The sequence below is a fragment of the Mya arenaria genome, chromosome 3 (genome assembly GCF_026914265.1).
Source record: "Mya arenaria isolate MELC-2E11 chromosome 3, ASM2691426v1".
Lineage (NCBI taxonomy): Eukaryota > Metazoa > Mollusca > Bivalvia > Myida > Myidae > Mya > Mya arenaria.
Window position 1 is genome coordinate 77,966,958 of NC_069124.1, and position 26,134 is coordinate 77,993,091.

The 26,134-nt window shown below is 35.4% G+C and overlaps 1 protein-coding gene across 1 annotated transcript; it reads right to left on the reverse strand.

Moving 5' to 3' along the window:
* Positions 1 to 140: 140 nt before the first annotated feature.
* On the reverse strand, positions 141 to 25,106 carry LOC128229280 (N-alpha-acetyltransferase 35, NatC auxiliary subunit-like). Its single transcript, XM_052941106.1, has 20 exons — positions 24,977 to 25,106; positions 23,842 to 23,958; positions 23,334 to 23,448; positions 21,549 to 21,623; positions 20,802 to 20,969; positions 20,390 to 20,500; positions 17,614 to 17,661; positions 11,010 to 11,093; positions 10,400 to 10,517; positions 9,956 to 10,134; positions 8,412 to 8,471; positions 8,137 to 8,243; positions 7,657 to 7,822; positions 6,501 to 6,679; positions 5,303 to 5,388; positions 4,967 to 5,088; positions 1,824 to 1,964; positions 1,363 to 1,485; positions 651 to 731; positions 141 to 352 (listed from the first exon to the last, which is right to left on the reverse strand). Exons 1-20 carry the CDS (start codon positions 24,994 to 24,996, stop codon positions 296 to 298), a joined length of 2,157 nt encoding a protein of 718 aa, XP_052797066.1. The 5' UTR covers positions 24,997 to 25,106; the 3' UTR covers positions 141 to 295.
* Positions 25,107 to 26,134: the final 1,028 nt, after the last annotated feature.

Below are 26,134 nucleotides of genomic sequence, written 5' to 3' on the forward strand. Positions count from 1 at the left end.
TGTACTGGGGTCTTTTTTGAAAGGCTGAGAGAGCTTCACCGGGATTAAACCCACAACCTCTTGGATAAGAGGCGGGCACTTTAACCTACAGCACTCTCATCCTCTCATTCCTGATACATGTAGAATTAACACTGAAGAAATATGTTACTCTAGGTTTATTTCATTAAGCAACAACACAATATCATTAACAAACACACATCATATGAGAGTGTCTTAAGATCACACAGTTGATCACATACATTATGCAGAGTCAATCACATACACATACATGGATGGTGCTTAGTGACCCGCCAGGTTATACTTTGATCACTGGGTACAGTTTGTGAAGACTGAAATCGAATTCTGGAGGGTCCTGAAAATATCAACAGTTGAAAACATGCGGTTTCCAATACTTTGAATGGATATTGGTTTTGCTTCACATTATATTTTGTTGATGAAATTGTGACTGAATCAACGAAAATGAGTCAAAGTATAGTTATAATGTTGATATATTTATACGTAAATATTACACAAAAACTAACAAGATTTACATGTAATGAAATATGTTTTGTTCCGTGCGTGTGTTCTATATTTAGACCATTACTAGAAGCTTCCATTACATTTATTTGCTAAATTTCATATCATTCAAAATTGAGTCCCGTAATCTATACCTCTGAGTCCTGTTTATGGCCCCCACTCAATAACTTGAGTGTCACAAAATTGGTTTTCGCTACTCGTATCACAGTCTGTGTCTGCAACAGAAAGGTTCAATCATTGAGGCATACCTGACACACCATATTGTACAAGTCATGGAACGTGCATACAGAAATACAAACTTGCAGATAACCATCATGCTTCTGGTTAAGAAAATCAGTTGACATGTATGTACTCATGCAGTGTTTGCATGTCAATGAATAAATCAAAAAAAAACACAGAAGAAAAGATAAGGAGCATTTAAATGAGTTATAAACACTAAATATATCCCTGAAGGATAATGTTTTACCAATTTAAATGCTTTAAGTACAACATAATTGAATCACTGCTTGCAGGCATAATATTTAAATCCAATCAAAAATTCACAAAACAGCCTGGCAATTTCACCAGTCACAAGGTAATATATGAATTTATCATCATTTTATTTAAATACGTTAGGGCTATTCCAGTGAAACATATAACCTTCATTATTTATTATTTAAATAGTATATACATGTAGGTGGGTGTCTTTTTTCGTTATTTGGACCCCACAAGGGTAAATTTGCTTCTGTAGGGGGGGGGGGGGGGGGGGGCATAATTTAAAAGTGCCTCCCCCCCACCTGGGGGGGTTATATGTTTAAATGGAATAGCCCTTAACATAACACAAATCAACATGGGAAGTACCAGTACCTCTTCTGAAGGATTTTGTAGACTTTCATAGAGTGTTTTGGCTTGATGGAAGTATTTACATGATGCACTGAAAAGATCTGATGCTGTAGGCATGGAGGCATACCGGAACAGGCTTGTCATCTCCTGTAAATATAGTTTTAATGTTATAAACATCAGAACTGCAATAGTTTTTGTTTTATTATATACGTCAAATAATATTTATAATGAGATTGGACTACAAGGATATTATAGTAACATATCGGTCAATAGATGCATACTTTAAATAAATTTGAGCAATTATCTTCTGCCTATATATTATTTTAGTTAAACAATGGAAAATAACAAACATATCAATATTGTAATTTTAGGACTTTGAACAAACTTAAATTCATGCTTTAATGTTCCTGAAACTTACACATTTTGCTCACTCAAGTGTGAAAAAGCATATAACATTTGTAGTTTTGTATTATATATGAATATACCTTATACTGTGAGTATGGGACCATTGGTGGCGTGGAGACACAGGCAAAGGGAGCAAGTCTGTGAGAGTAGCGCACCTCCTCCCGGTCATACTCAAAACTTGGCTGTTTCAACTTCTTACACAGCTTCAAGCCCACCACAGCCTGTTAACCATATAAGGTATCAAGTGTTAAAAACAAGAAATGTGTGCACCTTTGTCACAAAAGTAAGGGTTATAATTCCATCCAACAAAAGAATGGGGGCATAAAAGGCAATACCAAACTTTCCACCTAGAATTTAACCTACATATCATATTGTATGACCTTAGTTAAATTCAAACAACAGATATAACAAGAGCCGTCGTAAGACAGCGGGCTGGACTACGCCGCTTTGACTTTGAAGTGAATGCAATAACGATGTAATATTACCAAGTTTGGTTTCTTTATGTCAAACCTAACTAAAAAAATTTGATACATAAGGTGACTTTGATGCTGCCCGCCCAAACAATGACGCAAGTCATTCAAATAACTTGATTTCCCATTATGAAAATGTGGTTAACAATATACAAATATGCCTTTCAAAAGAAATTTTTAAAAAAATCAAAAAAAATCAAGGGCCATAATTTGTATTTAGAGTTAAAATGGAGTTATGTTTCTTGTTGTAAGATGGTTGTAAATAATTTTGAATTTTATTAAGTGCATTGAATGAACGGTATAGAAGTTTTTTTAAATAAAATCCCAACTTGCCCTTAATTTTTACTTGCCTAAAACTTTAACCTAAGTCAATCAGGGGCCATAACTTGTATTAAGGATATGGAGATATGTAACCTCATTGGGTGATGGTCCTGAACAATTGTGTGAAGTATTAAGTCTATTGAATGATGGGTATAGAAGTCATTAATAAATATCCCAACCTGCCCTAAAACTTTAATCCAAGTTCCATAGTCAATCAAGGGCCATAATTTGTATAAAAGATAATATGGAGTTATCTAACCTCATTATGTGGTGACTTTGAACAACTGTGTGAAGTATGAAGCCAATTAAATACCCTAAAACTTTAACCTAAGTCAATCAGAGGCCCTAACTTGTATAAAGGATAATATGGAGTTATGTACCCTCATTGTGTGATGGTCCTTAACAACTGTGTGAAGTATTAAGTCAATTGAACAAAGGGTATAGAAGTTATTAATAAATATCCCAACCTGCCCTAAAACTTTAATGTAAGTTCCATAGTCAATCAGGGGCCATATTCTGTGTAAAGAATAATATGGAGTTATCTAACCTCATCATGTGATGGCCCTGAACAACTGTGTGGAGTATTAAGTCAATTGAATGAAGGGTATTGGACTTATAAGTGAAAATCCCAACTTGCCCTAAAGCTTTAACCGGATGCTGATGCCGACGCCGACGCTGGGGCGAGTAGTTTAGCCCACCTATTCTTCATTAAATTAAGTGCCCTTGACCTTGAACCTAGATGCAAAACTTCACATGCTGCTTATTAAGTTATGTGACCTTGACCTTGAACCTAGATGCAAAACTTCACATGCTGTTTATTAAGTTATGTGACCTTGGCCTTGAACCCAGATGCAAAACTTCACATGCTGTTTATTAAGTTATGTGACCTTGGCCTTGAACCTAGATGCAAAACTTCACATGCTGTTTATTAAGTTAATGTGACCTTGGCCTTGAACCTAGATGCAAAACTTCACATGCTGTTTATTAAGTTATGTGACCTTGACCTTGAACCCAGATGTAAAACTTCACTTGCTGTTTATTAAGTTATGTGACCTTGGCCTTGAACCCAGATGCAAAACTTCACATGCTGTTTATTAAGTTATGTGACCTTGGCCTCGAACCAAGATGCAAAACTTCACATGCTGTTTATTAAGTTTTGGGACCTTGGCCTTGAACCAAGATGCAAAACGTCACATGCTCACTATGTTTTGAGGTAAGTGCAATAATAAGTTCCATGTTCTATATGCCTATTTATTTTAATTATTTCAAGCACCATAGCTCTGCTTGGCACCACCAAAAACAAAATCCCTGGTTATCATTCCTCATAAGTTTTATGACTATTGCTAAGATTGAGATACTTATTGAGCTAGGGGTGACAAGATCACATGCTTAATATGCCATTTTGAATAATTCAAGGGCAAAAATTCTACTCCGACTGGAGGCAGCCATACATTATACTCCAGACGCACAACTTCACATGCTTGTTAGCATTCCTGTAAAGTTTCAGAACTTAAGCTCTCATACTTTTGGAGATATGCTCAAAACAGATTGTATGTTTTATGTAGCATCTCTTCGCAAAGTCAAGGGCCATAACTCTGCACTAATTAAGCAAAGCAACAAACAAAAATGTAGGTGCACAAAAGGTCTGCAATAACTGGGTGCAACCAAACATGAAACCCCAGGCCGCAACTTTACATGCTCCTTAACATTCTTGTTAAGTTTCATCTCTCTAGTAAACATACTATTGGAGATTAGAGCAGCACAAAATTTTGTGAGGCAAGGAAAGATGTCTTAAGGCCAATATAAATGAATTACTAGATTTTCATCCATTTTTTTTTAAATGGGGTCGGGGGATGACATTTAATTGTTTTTTCTTTTTCTTTTATGACCGTTTCACCATTGAAATAGTTTTACATATGAATATCGTACATCATATTTATAGATAAATGCCATTCCCGGACAGTACATGACCAATATGGAATACAGATCCTAGCTGAACATTTTTTTTTATTTGAGTCAATAAAATTTAAGGGGCGGCGGAGAAAAAAAAAGAGAGCTGGGCGTGATTAAAATCTAGCTGCCTCATGCTTATCAGCTTTTTTTACTTTTAAATAAGCTCATAAGCAGGAGTTTTTATCAGATTTTCAAATAGAAAACTGTACAAAAAAAGCCCCTACACCTTATGTTAGTAAAACCCATAATTATTCAACAAAGTACCAGTAAATATTAAACAAATAATAGAAAAAACAAAAATAGTGAGCTTATCTTAATCCTGTGATAAAGAACTTAGAAAGTTTCGAGAAATAGGGGCCAGATGTTGGTGCAGAAGGACACAATAGGAATAGAAGCCCTCATTCTGATTAACACTGTCACTCGAATCTAAGCAAAGTAGATCCTGTGATAACACTGCAGCTGGTAAAATACCCTCCTACCTTATAGTATCCCCCAAACATGTTTTGCTGTGCCTGACAGATGATCAGTTCCCGCTGGACAGCCTTTGATCGCTTCTTCTTCTTCCCTTTTTTACTTCCACGACCCTTCACGCTCACCGACTCTACATGGAACACGAGAAATAACTATTATTTCAAAGGCATTGTTCAAAGGTCTATTGAAAAGTGAATCTTAAATGTTTACTATCAAACTAATAAATATTGTATAACTTTCAGCACATGTATTTCAAAAATCAAATTAAAACACATGACAAAATAATTCTTTACCAATGTTAATACTCAGTCACTTTGTTTCAAAGTAAAACTGTATATTTTTACCGATGAAAGCCTCGTGGTCTATAACAAATGTTTCTGCCCTCTGAATGGTTGAATACAGCCAGGAATACAGCAACTCATATAAATACCTGCAATATTCGAAATTTATGAAATATATTTCGTTATGAAAAGCAAACAAAACCAGAATGCAATGTCTTTTGAGTAGGGATGCTAACAAATGGCAAAATTGATATTCCAATATTCGGTAATTCTTTCTAACGAATATTCAAATATTCGATTATCAAACTATATCTTTTAAAAGTTATAGTAAACTATTATAATGTTCGCTAAAGTAATAGCCAGGGCATTTTAGTTCTACTTTGTCGTAACCACTACGCGCACCAGACCCTGAATTTCACCATATGAGCCTTTAGAATTCCTCTTTTCAGAAAGACAAGAAGTAATACATTATAACCAAAGAAAAAAACAAAAACTTTTAATTTATATTCCGCAGCCTTCATATTTGTAAACAACGTAAACTTAGATGGAGTTCTGGTCAAATAACTTTATAAGCCAATGGAGGGTCTTTCCATAGGACGAGCAGCCTCATTCTGGGATTAACCTCTACTAAAAAAACTATGGAAAAACCAAACCAACTTAGGAACTAGTTTATTCCTATTTGGAAGAGGCATTTAAATTTACCGAAAATAACTGGATTTTTGTGTCACTTGACTTACAGCCAGTTATTGTAAAATTACGGGGACTTTTTATAGTACCCTACAATATGTCCCTATATGACAAATGACGCGTGTGTAGTGTACTGTCATCTCATTCACACCTATGGTATTATGGGACAATTGTTGTAAAAACAAGACAAACAAATTTTTAACATGTATTCAAACAAACATCGAATATTCGAATACCGATTTTGACATTCGAATACCAAACGTTTGATCGAAAATTCAAATATTTGTTTGCATCCCTACTTTAAGAACACTTGAAAGTTTTGCAAGATCACTGGTAACAAATAATGTGACAAAAACTGAAGTGCAAAATTGTTCGAGCACACCATTCCTGCGTATGTGACATACTTGCCCGAATTGTTCAAATTTGAACTTACAAAGTCAGGTTTGTGCAAATTTATAATGCGAGATTTCCAGCTAGTTGATCTAACAGCCTAATTTTATTGACTTCAAAAAGGATATATATAAATAAAATTTTAATCATAATGATATTTATGGTGTTGGTAATAATAGCTCACCAGTACACATAGTGGTACTCGTACGGGGCGTAAAGTTCAAGCTCAAAGCCGGAGAGTGTGTAGGCAAGCATGACTTGAAGTGTGTAGTAGAGGACCCAGGTGCCGAAACTGGAGCCATATTGACGGTTGGGGTCCATCTTCATCTGTATCTGATGCAGGTAACCATCTACCTTATCTGCCTGCATCAAGACATAGTGGAAATGTTTGCAGGTTTGAGATACATGTTCAGTTTAAGTTGAAGTTTAAAAGTGACTTACTGTGAAATTATTAATGTTCGTGGGAAATTAATGTTCGTGGATTTCGTGGGTTTGGTGATACACAAATTCAAGATCCCACGAAATATAGACCCTTTATTCACTTTTTCAATTGCCTTGTTATGTACACATTACATACAAGAGTATATTCTTAACAGAGGTTGCAGTATACAGCGGTATACAGCGTAAATACCGAACCTGCTGTATATCTTACTATTATTGTTTTGTTAATATATTATATCTGCCTTTCACAAATAATAAATCGAACTGATTAATTATGTTTTTATGAACCAAATGAGTGAAAAACGTTCTGTAACGTGTGCTGTTCATGAAAATCTCCAGGATTAAAAGATGTGCGTGTTGAGTGTCAAGTACTCGATTTTTTTCTTTAATGAAACATTTTATCGATAACATTGATTGTTTACTCAAATATACGCACCTTTTCGGTGTTTTCACAGTTAGCAAAATTCTTAATTGGCATTTAATGGCTTCGTCTATCTTTATCTTTGATCATGATGCATTTTCATTTATGACAATAATTTTCAAATTAGTTGACATGGGTATATTGGCAGAGGATTAAGGACGATCGCAATTTGGGAAAAAAAAATCAAAAATGAAAAACCACATATTAAAGTCCCAACGAAAATGTCAATTTTTGGAAAACCACGAAAATTCATGCCAACGAATATAAATGATTTCACATTAGTAAATAAATCATTGCAAATTATGAAATATAAAGATATTTTAGATATGACTACACATAAAATTACATTTACCGGTAAATACAAGAAACTTAAAGGTGTCCACTTAAAAAACAGAAATCAGAGATATAAATTATTAAACAATATTTCATTAAGGTGCTTTAATTCTGCATTTTGCATCATTGCACTCTAACAACATACCTCATCCTGTAGACTGACCATCTCATCGAGAAGGTGTGCCCATTTGTCTCGCTGGCGAGCTCGATTGTGTCCCAGCACCTGGAGAACAGTACACACAGGCCGCACTGCCCTTGTCACCAGCGCGTCAACATACTGCTTCACCTCTGCATTGTTGTACAATGCGGTCCTGGTCAGAGTAAGGACAAAACAGGTTACAAAACAGAATTGCATACAACAAATTAAACAGAATACTAAAACATTATTATACTAGATGGTGAAAGTGGTCTTGTGGTAAAGCGTCCACTTCTCACACGAGATGTTGGTGGATGATAGTTCAAGATCCACCAGAAGAAGCTTCCCATGGCCTCTCAACATGGACACCAGTACTAGTTTCTACCAAGAAATACCGACTCAAGCATGTCAGCATTCAGTGCAATAGAGCTTAAAGAAATTAGTATAAACTACTGGTAATATACTTTTCTGAATAGAGCAAGCACTTACTTTGGAGAGAGAGCAGGAGGCATAACAAAGGCTCTGAGGGAGTCCTTGAGGAAGTCTGTGAGGGGATGGACACCAAACACTCGCCGACTTGGGGGCAAGAATGTAAGCTGCAAAATGGTATTAAAGACATGACAGGAGTCTGCTCAAAAATAACATTCTAACAATATTAGGATGGCTTTAGTGTAGTTTCAGAATAAATATGTGTAACATAATAACGACATATTTGACATGAAGACATTAACATTGTAAACTGTATTTCTTCAATGTGTACATACCTGCAGAATAGACCTGCTAAGAACACATGGTGATAGCTTACTAAATTCTCTGAACACATCCTGAAACATTCAAAAGTAATGCATTTCAATAAACACTATGAATGAAATTTTTAACATTGCAATTGTCAAGCACTTAATGTCTGTTTTGAACCAGCACAGAACTCCTCACGCCACAAGGGAAGCAAAGATTAAACCAATGATTACTCATGTCACAAGGTCATTACGGATCAAACCAGTGATTCCTCATGTCACAAGGTCATTACCGATCAAACCAGTGATTCCTCATGTCACAAGGTCATTACCGATCAAACCAGTGATTCCCCATGTCACAAGGTCATTACGGATCAAACCAGTGATTCCCCATGTCACAAGGTCATTACGGATCAAACCAGTGATTCCCCATGTCACAAGGTCATTACGGATCAAACCAGTGATTCCCCATGTCACAAGGTCATTACGGATCAAACCAGTGATTCCCCATGTCACAAGGTCATTACGGATCAAACCAGTGATTCCCCATGTCACAAGGTCATTACGGATCAAACCAATGATTCGTCATCTCACAAGGTCATTACGGATCAAACCAGTGATTCCCCATGTCACAAGGTCATTACGGATCAAACGAATGATTCGTCATCTCACAAGGTCATTACGGATCAAACCAATGATTCGTCATGTCACAAGGTCATTACGGATCAAACCAATCATTCCTCATGTCACAAGGTCATTACGGAATAAACCAATCATTCCTCACGTCATTACGGAATAAACCAATCATTCCTCACGTCACAAGGACATCACGGATCAAACCAATGATTCGTCATGTCACAAGGTCATTACGGATCAAACCAATGATTCCTCATGTCACAAGGTCATTACAGATGATTCGTCATGTCACAAGGTCATTACAGATTAAATCAATAATTCGTCATGTCACAAGGTCATTACGGATCAAACCAATGATTCGTCATGTCACAAGGTCATTACGGATTAAACCAATGATTCCTTGTGTCAAAAGGGCAACACTCTTCTTTTACATCGCAAAAACTAGCTTATACTTGAAATGTTCTTCTGTAAACGAACGATATATGAAGATTGACCAATTTGAATATTAACATATGTTCAAAGTATTGATCAAAGTTATAAAGCTCTTGTATCACACACAAGTTCACATTTCCTATATAAACTATATTAATGCTTCAGACCCCATTCAATTCCTTTCAAAACTGTTCTGATGAAAAAGTAAATTGATTTAAAAAGGGCCGTAAATCTGACAACATTGAAGTTTATTTAACTTGTCATATAAGTGTGCATTGTAACTTTGAGCAAATTTATAATGTTTGAAGATGCTATCTTAAATGTTTATTAGTTGTTAAGATAAAGACATAAACCATGTGTAAGGACAGGCAAACAGACAAGGGGACGGACATACTGGTGATTACAATAAGGCACCTGCAGGATCCTAATATAGAATCTGTAAAATCCCTCACAAAATGAAAAAAATGTGTGCGCATAAATGCCAGTTCATGACACAGGGTACTCACAAACACTTCCTGTATGTTTGTGGCATCCAACATGGCTGTGGACGAGAGTAGCCGCTCCAAGAGTGTGTGTATGTAGTCGAGGGCCTCACCTCGGTCATGGATCACAGTGTAGCGGGGAAATGTTGGGGGTAACAGACGCTGGTTGATCAGTGGGTCAAAACCCATGATGGTCGGGTAGTCTGGAAACACAGTTATATTTCTAACTGTTCATTACAAGAATTACATGTGTAATTATGCAGATGCCTGAGATGGTCATCATTAAACTGATTATAGTGTGTACACATATTGTAATGACATGAAAATAAATCAAAAGTACATAAACTTCATGAAATATTATATTATCCTGCATGTTTATTCAATGTAGCATGTCATAATGTGACATGGTTGCAAAATTATATATCCATTTTCATACAAAAATAAATACAAAACTAAATGTAGGTGTACCATTCTTTGTGACTTCTCTATCCTCAGGATGGATGCCCAGTGAAACAGTTTCTTTTATTGTTTTAATCAGCTCTAACATCTGATTAATCAGCTTCTTAGCCTGCGGCACACCTTCACACTGAAATATTCAAAGATTATAAGATTCATGCTTTTCCTTGTAGAGATACATCTGGTCTGATGAGCTGCCTTGCTTGGGACTAGATTATTATTGGGCTGATTGTTCAGAACTTTGTTAAAGTTAAGAATGTTGTTAACTTCATCGCTGTTATCACTTTAAAATCTGGAAGTTTAATGGATACACTTGTAACCTGCAGACTTTCTAATAAGATTTGAGAAAACTGCTTCAGCTGTACTTGTTTAATTAAAAAAATATGAAAACATCATATTTCACCTTTGGAAATAAACAACAATGTTGTTCACTGAAACAAGGTTCTGAACAATTGCCTATTGTTAGCCAAACTGTAGTTTTGCCTCCATGTATTTCATCTTTTGATGATTAAATCGCAAATTTTCATTAATGTGGCTATTGAAAATTTAAACAATTAATGTAGGTAGAAAACAGTAAGGAACTGATGATGCTACATTGTGTAAGACCGTAAAGCTATGTCACCTTGTCTTTGCTGAAAGCCAGCAGCATGGAGAGCAGGAACTTGAAGAATTTCACCCGAGAACACACCGCCACACACAAATGGTACTGCAGGGAAACATAGGCATTTATTATTCTTTACAAAAAATACTGAATAGTGATAACAATTTATTAGTAAAATAAAAATGATATTTTACTGTTTCAAACAGTTAAAATATCAGTTTGATATTTTTCACTGTTTTGAAATTTTAGCCCATTCTCTCATTGAAACAAGAGCGGTCACAGACAGCTATATCCCCCGCCTCATAGGGCATTTTTTGTAACGAAAGCCAATCAATGGTAAGGGTAGTTTCTCAGGAACATAAGAAATGCATAAAATTAAAAAAGGGCGATAACTCTTTCAAATAAGGTCAAATTGCAAAAGCCTGACAATATGCGCTGCATCACTTCATAGTCATCAACGTAAGTGAAGTTGCGAAGAAACCAATTTTAAATGTAAAATAAGCAAAGGGCAATAACTCTTTCAAAAATGGTCAAATCAGGAAAGCCCGACAATATGCGCTGCTTCACTTTATGATCATCAATCTGTAAAAGTTTGGTAGAAATCGCATGAAAAACATAAGAGCAGTTGCGAAGAAACCAATTTTAAATGTAAAATAAGCAAAGGGCAATAACTCTTTCAAAAATGGCCAAATCAGGAAAGCCCGACAATATGCGCATCTTCACTTTATGTTCATCAATCTGTGAAAGTTTGGTAGAAATAGCATGAAAAACGTAAGAGCAGTTACGAAGAAACCAATTTTAAATGTAAAATAAGCAAAGGGCAATAACTCTTTCAAAAATAGTCAAATCGGGAAAGCCCTACAAATTGCACTGCTTCACTTTATGATAATCAATCTGTGAAAGTTTGGTAGAAATCGTATGAAAAACGTAAGAGCAGTTGCGAAGAAACCAATTTTAAATGTAAAATAAGCAAAGGGCAATAACTCTTTCAAAAATGGTCAAATCAGGAAAGCCTGACAATATGAGCTGCTTCACTTTATGATCATCAATCTGTGAAAGTTTGGTAGAAATCGCATGAAAAACGTAAGAGCAGTTGCGAAGAAACCAATTTTATATGTAAAATAAGCAAAGGGCAATAACTCTTTCAAAAATGGTCAAATCAGGAAAGCCCGACAATATGCGCATCTTCACTTTATGTTCATTAATCTGTGAAAGTTTGGTAGAAATAGCATGAAAAACGTAAGAGCAGTTACGAAGAAACCAATTTTAAATGTAAAATAAGCAAAGGGCAATAACTCTTTCAAAAATAGTCAAATCGGGAAAGCCCTACAAATTGCGCTGCTTCACTTTATGATAATCAATCTGTGAAAGTTTGGTAGAAATCGCATGAAAAACGTAAGAGCAGTTGCGAAGAAACCAATTTTAAATGTACAATTAGCAAAGGGCAATAACTCTTTCAAAAATGGTCAAATCAGGAAAGCCCGACAATATGAGCTGCTTCACTTTATGATAATCAATCTGTGAAAGTTTGGTAGAAATCGCATGAAAAACGTAAGAGAAGTTGCGAAGAAACCAATTTTATATGTAAAATAAGCAAAGGGCAATAACTCTTTCAAAAATGGTCAAATCAGGAAAGCCCGACAATATGAGCTGCTTCACTTTATGATAATCAATCTGTGAAAGTTTGGTTGAAATCGCATGAAAAACGTAAGAAAAGTTGCGAAGAAACCAATTTTATATGTAAAATAAGCAAAGGGCAATAACTCTTTCAAAAATGGTCAAATCAGGAAAGCCCGACAATATGCGCTGCTTCACTATATGATCATCAATCTGTGAAAGTTTGGTAGAAATAGCATGAAAAACGTAAGAGCAGTTACGAAGAAACCAATTTTAAATGTAAAATAAGCAAAGGGCAATAACTCTTTCAAAAATAGTCAAATCGGGAAAGCCCTACAAATTGCGCTGCTTCACTTTATGATAATCAATCTGTGAAAGTTTGGTAGAAATCGCATGAAAAACGTAAGAGCAGTTGCGAAGAAACCAATTTTAAATGTAAAATAAGCAAAGGGCAATAACTCTTTCAAAAATGGTCAAATCAGGAAAGCCCGACAAAATGAGCTGCTTCACTTTATGATAATCAATCTGTGAAAGTTTGGTAGAAATCGCATGAAAAACGTAAGAGCAGTTGCGAAGAAACCAATTTTATATGTAAAATAAGCAAAGGGCAATAACTCTTTCAAAAATGGTCAAATCAGTGAAAGTTTGGTAGAAATCGCATGAAAAACATAAGAGCAGTTGCGAAGAAACCAATTTTAAATGTAAAATAAGCAAAGGGCAATAACTCTTTCAAAAATGGTCAAATCGGGAAAGCCCGACAATATGCGCTGCTTCACTTCATGATCATCAATCTGTGAAAGTTTGGGAGAAATCGCATGAGAAATGTAAGAGGAGATGCAAAGAAATGAATGTGGGCCGGACGGACGCACACACACACACACACGGAATCGCGCCTACCATTACTATATCCCCTCGCCTTTTCAAGGCGCGGGATAATCAAACATCAGCGTGCACAGGGCTTGGACACAATATCAATGACATCATTTCTGAAATGACATTACCTGCGCATACCAATTGGCACATTTTTCTAATAAAATGTTATTAAATGTCTTTCAATTCCAATTTAGGGCATATATTAAAAAACAAAAATTGTTTTTTTCAGTGTTAGGCCAGAGTTTTTTATTTTTCATTTTACGGGAGCAAAATATTTTAAAACCCCAAAAAGATAAAGATTCAAATTCCTAACTTTATTTTTATTTTTTCCGCCGCCCGTTTCTTCGATCTCCGATAGTAAATAAAATTTAGTGTTATTTAACCTAACGCTAAGTTCACAACAACAAAAAATTATCGCGCACAGTTTCCAAGATGGCGGAAGCCAGCGATTATTGCTTATAAAGTTAACTGAAATATGTTTCATTGTTTTGTGATATCACATGCAAATTATATGCCATGATGAAAATAAAATTTGAAACTTGCTCAATATCATCATCTAAGTGCTTGTAAGGAATATGGCTGCCTTTTACGAAATTTTAAAGTGGATTTAGTTTGAAGACTGATAGGCCTATAGCTAAAGAACTTCAGCAAACACGTTATATATTACCTTTTTGGATGTGTTCGCTGAAGAGAAAGCCGTATCCAAACCCTACCAGAATTCGTGACATTTTTATGTCACGCTGTTATTTCACTTGTATGCATTGTACAGACAAAATAGCTGTATCCTTAGGTTAATGAAGTAAAATGTAGTTCACAAACTCATTTTCAAAACCAAAAAACGCTTTAAAGATAGTTGATTTAGCATTTTAATAAATCCTATTACAAGCATTCCTTATCTAGGTCATAGTTGTGTTCAAATTTAATCACGTGACACCAAGATTTTCAGAAACTACCCATGTGACCTAGTGTTTATTTTGCTGTTATTTTTTTCTATTTTGAATAATTAATAAATAACTAATAACAAATTTGGAATAAATAAATTGTTTTTACTTATCAAAAGGTATTTACAGCCTTACTGCAATTGGATTCAACTAAATGAACAATGTGAATCCGATGCTATAAATAGAATCCATCGACGTCATCATGGTCATGTGATTGCATTGCATCATCACACTCAATTGATTCTGGTTGACTTTACTATGGGGGTTACACCATAACTTTAATGTGTTGTAAACATCAAAAAAATAAATATCAACATTAAAGTTATGGAAGCCAGAACTAATAGGCCTACTGTTGTTAATAAAAGCGTGGCGTTTTTTTTTTTTGTGACATAGGAACGGAATATTTTTTCTTTACAGCAAAGCATTAAATCACTTAAATATTTCTGTGTGTAGACCTGTTTACTCGGGGACACACTGAAAATTGGAATTTGCTGTACAGTTTCTGACTACAGAAAAAGACGAGAATGTGACATTGGATTTGGCTAAGCTTGTTTGTCTAAAAGACAATAAAGTTATACTAACATATTGCATACCATTTTAAAGGGCATTGACTCCTCTTTTCATGTCACCTATTTTAAAATGGATTGTTTGTATGTTGATTAAGAAATTTTAAAAAACTGGACTCGACCGTGAAATCTGGTAAGTTTGAGTTACATACCTTGTTTGTTTCTTGTATATCAGACATTAAATTTCCTCAGATGTGTTTTTTTTTTTTAATTATATATACCCAAAATGATATTAATCAACATTTTAGACACAAACAATGAGCCAGATGTCTTTGGTTTTGCCAGTGCAAGTTTCAGTGACTATCAAAAACCCTACAAAAGTGTAGAAGCACATATTAAAATCATGCACATAAATATACAGAATTGATTTAATTATCATCATGTGAAAATGACAACTTGTTTTGCCTTTATAATACAGACTATTGTTGCATCATTTAATCGATTACCAGTTTTTTGCAAATACTTAGGTCCTGAGTGAGAATTATTATGTTAAATCTGCGTTAGGAAGTCTGGATTTTTTTCACTAAACATTTTTTTCCCCATATATATCCAATATGGCTCCCGCTGTTTCTGCTGCAGCGGGGTTGGCCATTTCTCGGCCACCAGCCAAATGTCAGGTCGAAAGTTGGGTGTTTTCTGGCCGTTTCTTGGCCAAATATGGGCTGCTCTGTTTAGACACCAGCTAGAAAACAACCCGGCCAATTTTCAGCCAGTTTATGGCCAAATCCATGGATATTGCTGGGAGATGGCATTCTTGTTTAGGTTTTCATTGAGACCAGCCGCATTTTTAGTTTTCTATAATTATTTTAATAACTTTGGATTTTTGGCGAAATGTTTGATAATTTTACAAAGATTTAAAATAAATAACATTTATGCTGCGGCGGTCATTTTATTTTCTACGAACTTGGAACATTTTGGCATTTATTCTTGTGAAGAAATACATAACTTAGATAGTATTTAACTTGAGAAATTTTGGACTTTCTGAAAGTATGGACACTACAAATATATTTGAAGAAGTTGTAATTTTTAAAATGATACCCTCTTACAGCTGTGGCGCAACACTATAATACAACAGGCAGTATGGAGTACAAAACAAGTGTGCACAACTTCAAAACATGCATTGTATATAAAAAATCAAAAAAGAAAGAAAAAAATATCGAAAATGCATCTTATTTTTATTCTTTTTTCTCGACGCTCATTTTTCTACATCTTTTTCTTATTTTTATTCCCTCCTCCTGGTGATTATTTTTGAAAAAATTCCCGTAAAACGAAAAATAAAACAAGAGCTGTCATAGTATGTGACGAAAGCCCCCGATTGTGACATTGACCTATGAACAAGGTCAGTACATGAAAAGTTGATCTTGCCTTTACATGTCAAATACATATGGCAAGTTATTTTAAATTGCCTCTAAACATAAAAAATACCACCTATTGTGAATAAACACCTAAGTATGACCTTGACCTTTGAGGAAGGAACACGGGTCTGTCATGCGACACGTCGTCTTGGTATGTGGAACACATGTGGCAAGTTATTTTAAAATCTGTCCATACAAGGGAAAGTTACAGCCCGGACACGACAACTTATACTCTATGTCCTTATATGCAGCACTCCGTTGTGAATAAACACCTAAGTATGACCTTGACCTAAGAGGTAGGGACACGGGTCTTGCACGCGACACGTCATCTTGGTATGTGGAACACATGTGGCAAGTTATTTTAAAATCTGTCCATACAAGGGAAAGTTACTGCCCGGACACGACAACCTATACTCTATGTCCTTATATGCAGCACTCCATTGTGAATAAACACTAAGTGTGACCTTAACCTTAGAGGTAGGGACACGGGTCGTTCACGCGACACGTTGCCTTGGTATGTGGAACACATGTGGCAAGTTATTTTAAAATCTGGTCATACATGGGAAAGTTACAGCCCAGACACGACAACCTATACTCTATGTCCTTATATGCAGCACTCCATTGTGAATAAACACTAAGTGTGACCTTGACCTTTGAGGTAGGGGCACGAGTCTTGCACGCGACACGTCGTCTTGGTATGTGTAACACATGTGGCAAGTTATTTTAAAATCTGTCCATACAAGAGAAAGTTACAGCCCGGACACGACAACCTATACTTTATGTCCTATATGCAGCACTCCATTGTGAATAAAGACTAAGTGTGACCTTGACCTTTGAGGTAGGGGCACGAGTCTTGCACGCGACACGTCTTCTTGGTATGTGGAACACATGTGGCAAGTTATTTTAAAATCTGTCCATACAAGGGAAAGTTACAGCCCGGACACGAGTTATTGAGCCGGACACACAGACGGAAGGACAGACGGACGGACAGACGGTGCGATTTAATATGCCCACCTTCAGGGGCATAAAAACTCTGGCCTAAAATAGCAATATATTTAACCTTGTGAACACCAAAAGGCACTTGGTGCTCACTTGGTGAAATATACAACAAGCTTGCACTGATTTTTTTTATCCTCTGTATATCTGATGAATGAAAATATCTGAAACCTTTTATAATGAATTATAAAACCATCCCAGACCTGTTTGGTGCAATATAATGGTGATACAAAGACTCTGGTAATGGTATTAAAGATTCTACATCGAGTTGAATTACCTCACTGGTTTCCTCAGATGAGCCTTCCTGAATCAAGCCTTTCAGGTGCTGAAAAGTAGAGAACATCGGCTATTAAACAGTTGAAATAAAAATGTTCTATAACACTTTAACCATCTCAATCATTAACAGAGTTCTAAAAATATATATATATATTTTTTTAATTTGTTTACTAGAAATGCTGCAATGCAACAAAAAACATTTTTTAATATCATTATATGTTTAAGGGCAAATTAAATATGTGATGGATAAGAATACAGTTGGAGAAGGGAAACTCTAGAAGGTTTATAAATAGTTCAAACAAGAGCACCCATTTGACTAAAGCTTAAGTGTGACCTTTTGTGCCAAGTTATTCTAAAATCACAAGCCAAAGTAGGATGAGTTATGACCAATCATCCGAAAGTGTGACCATCATCTTTGACCTACAGATAATGGCTCCTGCAGGAGTCTAGTTATGGTTCCCAATTACTTTGAACAAAAAATAATGCATGGCCAAGTTACAGCCTGGACAAGACAAGAAGATTTTTTGACAAATGACCCATAGAGTAAGTGCAACCTTGACCTACTAACAGGAGCAGCTGGACACGGGTCTTAGACTGGACATATTAACTAGTAATGGTAAACATTTGAGCCATTTTATTTTAAAACCCTAAATGCATGACAAAGTTAAAGCCTGGAAAAGCCCAAATACAAGGCATTTTGACAAATGACTTTTAAGTGTGACCTTGACCTTTGCATACAGACTTTAGCCTTGTACAAGTAACATTGTCTTGGCATGGAGAACATTTGCGCTCAGTTATATTAAAACCCCTTCATGCATGGCAATGTTACAATCCAAACATCAAAAGTAAAAATCATTTTCATTAGTGTGAATTTGACCTTTGAAGTATAGAGCTGTGTATTTATGCGACACAGGGTCTTGTCATGGAGTTCATTTGTGCCAAGATATTGGAATTCATTTGTGCCAAGTTAATTCAAATATGCCTCCATATATAGCATAGAAGGAAAATCTTGGTGAAGGAAAACTAGTCTATAAAGTTAACTTGTGCCTTCATGGGGAAATATATCATTCTTGAGTTTCCAAATTAATTTAGTTACATATCCAATTCTTTAGCTATCTGATTAAAACTACAGATGTAGATGTTTTGTTGGTGAACCACCAACACTGGCAATCCTGCCACTGCCTTTATCATGAAACAGTTCTGAGAAAGATTTTTCTTCGACCTTGTTTGTAATTGTTGGAAAGTGGATGTCTATGCATGACAGTGATGTGAATCAAGTGAAGCATTTTTGAATTGCTTTGTCACATGAGATAACGCAGTTGCATTGGGGCAATTCTTTCTACTAAACACTCAAACAAGAGCTGTCACAGAGACAGCGCGCTCGACTATTCCGCCGCTTTTCGGTGGATGGATTGAAAAGTTTTGGCGAAACATGCATGGATCAGTTAGATTAGATTTCAATGCAATACATGATGTGCTGAGATATTTACATAAATTGAATTGGAAAATATTTGAGGTGGTACCCAAACTTTAATGTTAATTCTAAGTCGAAAAAGGGGCATAATTCTGTCAAAATGCTCATAACAGTGACCTCCTCCTGTGTACAGGTTGGGGGCATGATGATGAACAAGCGTGCAAAGTTTCAAAGCCATATGTCAATGGACTTTGAAAATATTTGAGGTGGTACGCAAACTTTAACGTAAATTCTAAGTAGAAAAAGGGGCATAATTTTGTCAAAATGCTTGATATAGTTACCTCCTCCTGTGTATAGGTTGGGGGCATGATGGTGAACAAGTGTGCAAAGTTTCAAAGCTGTATGTCAATGGACTTTGAAAATATTTGAGGTGGTACCCAAACTTTAACATAACCCAAACTTTAACATAAATTCTAAGTAGAAAAAGAGGCATAATTTTGTCAAAATGCTTGATAGAATTACCTCCTCCTGTGTAAAGGTTGGGGGCATGATGGTGAACAAGCGTGCAAAGTTTCAAAGCCATATGTCAATGGACTTTGAAAATATTTGAGGTGGTACGCAAACTTTAACGTAAATTCTAAGTAGAAAAAGGGGCATAATTTTGTAAAAACGCTTGATAGAGTTACCTCCTCCTGTGTATAGGTTGGGGGCATGATGGTGAACAAGTGTGCAAAGTCTCAAAGCCATATGTCAATGGACTTTGAAAATATTTGAAGTGGTACACAAACTTTAACATAAATTCTAAGTAGAAAAAGAGGTATAATTTTGTCAAAATGCTTATTAGAGTTACCTCCTCCTTTGTACAGGTTGGGGGCATGATGGTCAACAAGTGTCGGTTTCAAAGCCATATGTCAATGGACTTTGAAAATATTTGAGGTGGTACTTAAACTTAACATAAGTGATTACGCCGGCGCCGACACCGACGCCAACGCTCAGGTGACTAGGATAGCTCTCCTTATTCTTCGAATAGTCGAGCTAAATATGGCAAACTTTCTTGACAAAAAAAGCATTGTTTCAGATACTGGCCGATTGAACAGATTTGGGTGATAACGAGTACTTCTCTGTCTAAAAGTTTGTCAAAACATAGTACATCCTTCTATTTTTAAGGTAATAGGATTGTAATATTTTGAGGACTAAAATACACAGAAAAAAGGGGTTTGTAAAGAATCATATCCAGAAATTCTACATTGCATGAAAGGGATATAATGCACATTAGTCAGATTGATTCTATGCTTTTGACAGTCGGCGCATAAACGTCATAACCCTCCCTCCCCCTGCCACCAAATTGAATGCTTATCAGTACCCTGGCGGCCCTACTGAGCTCATCTTCAACTTCCTTCATAGCAGTCACAGCCTTCACATCGGTCACATCCCCTGCCATCTTGAACCCGTATGTCAGGGGCTGGAAGTCCTCCTGGAAAAATATGAGGGAGTCAATATTGACACAACTTACAGTTACAGATTTTAAAGATTTGATGAAAACACAAATGTCGAAGCATAACAGGTATATCATTTGCAAATATTGTAGGAGAGCCAATAAATCATTAATGGTTTTGGAAATAAAGAACAGTGCAGTTTTTAATGAGTAGCAATCAGAACTTCTAATAGCATAACAAGCCCTACTATATTCGATTATGCTTTTTTTTATCACTGGCATCAATCACATTCACATCTGCAGCAATTTGGTTTGATATACTAGAAAAAGCATCAATTACCTCTTCATAAACGCCTGATCTGTTGATGCGGTCTCGTATGAGGTCAACAATCTTCAGCATGCAGACAGAGAATGCCCGCATTGTTCTGTCCTCTATTAGGCTGGGGTCATGCAGATACAGGTTTGTGAACACAGTCTGGGCTAGCGAGTGACCTTCAAGCCATGTTACCTGGCAAAGTAAATAATTTTACAATTTTCAAAGCCATAAATGTTCTTTTTTCTATAGTTGAAATTACTATTGGATACTAATGTATGACCTGTTGCATAACAGGAAGGATCAACTGTTATCAAAACTAGTGACAATGACAATTAAAAATATGTTTACCAATTAAAGGAAACAAAAACATTAAAGTGACACTCTTATTCAATATCAATGCATACACATGTATAACAAACACATATTTTGACTGATAACCCTTTAACTACTTACTTAATAATGCATTAATGGAAAATATTAATTACTGATAACAAGATTGTAACCGTGTATCTTATAGTTGAAAACGCAAAAATATTAAATGATTGGTGAATGCTAAAAGATTAACTGTGATCTACTTTAATCTCAAACGGCAGAAATACTATGTTTTATGAACATTTCTTTCAAATTAAAAACCGTATCCTTCATTAGAACCATTGTTTTTGACATTTATTCATCCTTTTTGGAATAATAAAACTAGTATAAATTGTGGTAAATCTTATGTGGGAGTAAGATTGCATCTTTAAATGCTTATTGAACAACCTAATTGCTTACCATACATGCGAGAGAGGCATCCATTATTCCAGTCAGCTCAGCGTAGGTAAGATCTTGAGTTTTCAATGTTTGAGTCTGGAAGCGGAATGCACAAACCTTTTACAGAAATCTGACTGAACCATGTACAACAGTCTAACATACACCATGTACAATAGTCTAACATACACCATGTACAATAGTCTGACATACACCATGTATAATAGTCTAACATACACCATGTACAATAGTCTAACATACACCATGTACAATAGTCTGACATACACCATGTTCAACAGTCTGACATATATCATGTACAACAGTCTGACATATATCATGTACAACAGTCTGACATACACCATGTATAATAGTCTGACATACACCATGTACAATAGTCTGACATACAGCATGTACAATAGTCTGACATACACCATGTATAATAGTCTGTCATACACCATGTTCAACAATCTGACATATAACATGTACAATAGTCTGACATACACCATGTTCAACAGTCTGACATACACCATGTACAACAGTCTAACATACACCATGTACAATAGTCTGACATACACCATGTATAATAGTCTAACATACACCATGTACAATAGTCTAACATACACCATGTACAATAGTCTGACATACACCATGTTCAACAGTCTGACATATATCATGTACAACAGTCTGGCATATATCATGTACAACAGTCTGACATACACCATGTATAATAGTCTGACATACACCATGTACAATAGTCTGATATACAGCATGTACAATAGTCTGACATACACCATGTATAATAGTCTGTCATACACCATGTTCAACAATCTGACATATAACATGTACAATAGTCTGACATACACCATGTTCAACAGTCTGACATACACCATGTACAACAGTCTAACATACACCATGTACAATAGTCTGACATACACCATGTACTATAGTCTGACATACACCATGTACAATAGTCTGACATACACCATGTATAATAGTCTGTCATACACCATGTACAATAGTCTGACATACACCATGTTCAACAGTCTGGCATATATCATGTACAACAGTCTGACATACACCATGTATAATAGTCTGTCATACACCATGTACAACAGCGTGATATAAACCATGTACAACAGGCTGATATACACCATGTACAACAGTCTGACATACACCATGTTCAACAGTCTGATATACACCATGTACAACAGTCTGACATACACCATGTTCAACAGTCTGACATACACCATGTTCAACAGTCTGACATACACCATGTTCAACAGTCTGACATACACCATGTACAACAGTCTGACATACACCATGTTCAACAGTCTGACATACACCATGTACAACAGTCTGACATACACCATGTTCAACAGTCTGATACAAACCATGTACAACAGTGTGATATACATCATGTACAACAGGCTGATATACACCATGTACAACAGTCTGATACAAACCATGTACAACAGCGTGATATACACCATGTACAACAGGCTGATATACACCATGTACAACAGGCTGACATATATCATAAACAACAGTCGGGCATACTACATTAGATTTTACAATAACTTTTTACAGCGTAAGAGAGAACAACATCACCACATGTGGACACTAAAGCCCATCTGCTTTTACAAGTTTAACTAACTATTTAGTATTCAAGCAAAAGTGGCAGTACTTCACATGTACATGTGTATATATATATATATATACATGCACCATGGCATTTACTTCATTGAATATCAAAGAACATAAAACTTAAATGTTTTAGATTTTGGTTTCGAAGTGTCCTCTTAATCCTACCTCTATTGCCTGTGGGAGGGTAAGGACCTTGCGTTTTATCTGGTTACACATCATCCCAGCATCCATCTTCACATCCATCATCTCGATAGCCGACATTGCCTCAAACAGACCAAACCTAGGAACAGGGAAAACAAGAGCTACATTTTTCTTTTAAGTGTAATAATTATACTAAAAGTGACAGTAACAAATCAACTATGGTATTACTGACTGATCATATATGATCATTTGAAATGGAAGTTTACATGTATATGTTTGAAGGACACAATGGAACCTCTTTGTTTTATTTTATTTACTGTTACAAACATAATTAATATATAAATGTCCTTAGGTATGGTAAAATAAAGTAGTAAAACGTTTTTGTACACTCAGAACTCCTTCATTATTTAAAAAACCTTTTCAGGGTTGACATTAAGACAAACATCAACAGAGCATTTGTACACAGAGATAAGGTCTTATTCTTTTAAAAATGTATTTAATCAACGCAGCAGAGATCTTAGGTTTAACATACGAGGAATCATGCAGCAATTCCCCAAGGTCCAGCTTTGAACACGCTGTCATGAACTCTTCCGTAACACATCTCCAATTGTACACTGGACCTTCCACTTTCTTTTCTCCATCTTCCATACTGAATACAGTAACAAGAATAATACAACGAATATATAATGGATTTTTTGCAGTGAAGAATAAACAACAGTGTCCAACGAGCAAATGCCAATGTTATTCTATTGTTGTTGATTATTTACAATTATTGTGGGCCTTATTAAACATGTGCATCGTCTCTTGAAGCTTTTGAACATGTAGTTTCATGCAAAAAACTTATGTATTTTATGAGTTTGGGCCAAAGATAAAAAAATATTTGTGATGCAAAATTTTTGTGATTTCATGGCTACGATGCCTTCTTTACATTTATTGCTTCAGGGGCCAATATTCTCATTCAAATAGCAACCATTCCTTAAACTGGTTAAAGTTGACTACTGGCATGTAAACTGAGGCAAAAGAATATTTCAACTACAGCATTCAACTCATTGTATATTGATGGCCCCATTTCCAAATGTTGAAGCTACAATATCCCATGTTTTTAGCAGCAACGTTTTTAGTATTCAATCTTGGTAATTTGATCACACATTTTTTTTTAAAAATGCCGGATTACAATTTTTGTTGTAACAATGTCTGAAGGTTTGGCATTTTTGCTTTTCTGTAAGATGTTCAATCATTACTCAACATTTTGATCACATAATACAACACCATTTTCTCATTGCTGACATTTTGATCACATAATACAACACCATTTTCTCATTGGACTATTTACTCAGAATGCTGTTAGAGACGGCTTGACTCGCCTTTGTTTTTTAGTGATGTAATAATTTCGAAACAGAAAAAATGCAGCATCAGCATCTTGAAGTGAGGCCATCGATATGTCTTAAATGTTAAATTATATCAATATAGCAGTTATACTGTAGGGAAATATGATGAGACAAGCAACTGAAATAAAGATATGTAAAATGTTGATAAAATATCATTTAAATGCAATGTTATTGAGATGACAGTCATTTGTTCCGTTACATTTTTTTACAAAAGTCATATCAAATTTTCTCCACATCTCGAAAGCAACTTGAGAAATAATAATAACAATTTTTTTGTACCTTTCGTATTCTTCTAACATTTTATCTGGTCGTGTTGATTAACCAAATTAGCTATTGGAGTTCACTGACATGCCATTTTTCTCAACAATCGATTTAGGATTAAAAATTGTGTAAATATTGTACTTAAAATGGGAAAATAGGATATAAAATGATTTTTGAAATACATTATTAACAGTTATTTGCAAAATAAGTCTCAAACTTTAATCGATTAAAAAACCTAAATCAAATCCATATTTATGGACTGGTTATATCCGGTTACGTATCACTGACAAAAGCTACTTTCTCGGGAAACAATACACTCTTGTCATCAAACATTTCTTTCAGATGACCTCTGACACTATCTTTATGAATTTGTGAAGAATCGACTTTCGAAATCATATTATATTACATATGTTATTTAGACAAAGTTTTCTCCAAGTTCTCCAATATTTTACATTCTTAAGAAAATGAAATAACCTAGCTGATGAAGTTTAAAGACCTAGTTTAATCCTTCTATAAGTGACCCCCTCCCCCCCCCCCCAAAAAAAAAAAAACGCACAAAAAAAAACGTGTATTGTGCACAACCTCTGTGTATTGATCTTAATCTAATACGTGTATTGTGCACAACCTATGTGTATTGATCTTAATCTAGTTGCCCAACTGTCTTATCAGATCACTGGTCTGAATATCCTGCTGTGCAGTTTTGGAGGTTTTATTATAGAAATGGATCCTAAAAGGCCCTGAGCCAATAAACAAATAAACAGGAAATTGGCCCTTCTGTGACATCAGTGCAATTAGCAGAAGGTGCACAACAGGGGATTGTCATGCCAAACATTCCTTAAACTAGGCCTTTAATTCCAAGTTATATGTTCAATTTTATATATGTTGAATATGGATTCGCTTTTATTAAAAATAACATTGTTAGATACATGTAGATTCAGTAATATTTATTTATCTTTGAACACATTAATGACATAAATGGTTCAATTATTGTAATTGTGTGCTTTATTTAATAAACATTCATCCAGCTAGGCTATAAGTTTCGACGCAAACCCCTACCATCTATCACCTTGAAGAGCGACCATCGAATGTTCTGTCGGATTCGTATCTGAAACCATGCCGTATACGCCAACCACGTCGTTATCTCTGGAAGACATTTTATGTCACAATCATTAAATA

Bases quoted from the DNA above. Each gene is read 5' to 3' on its own strand.
- LOC128229280 (XM_052941106.1), bottom strand. From the start codon at position 24,996: ATGTTAGAAGAATACGAAAG. The intron at 5,389-6,500 runs GTGAGCTATTAT...CGAATATTGCAG, and splicing joins GAGTACCACTATGTGTACTG to GTATTTATATGAGTTGCTGT. The intron at 353-650 runs GTATAGATTACG...TGATATTTTCAG, and splicing joins GCCATAAACAGGACTCAGAG to GACCCTCCAGAATTCGATTT.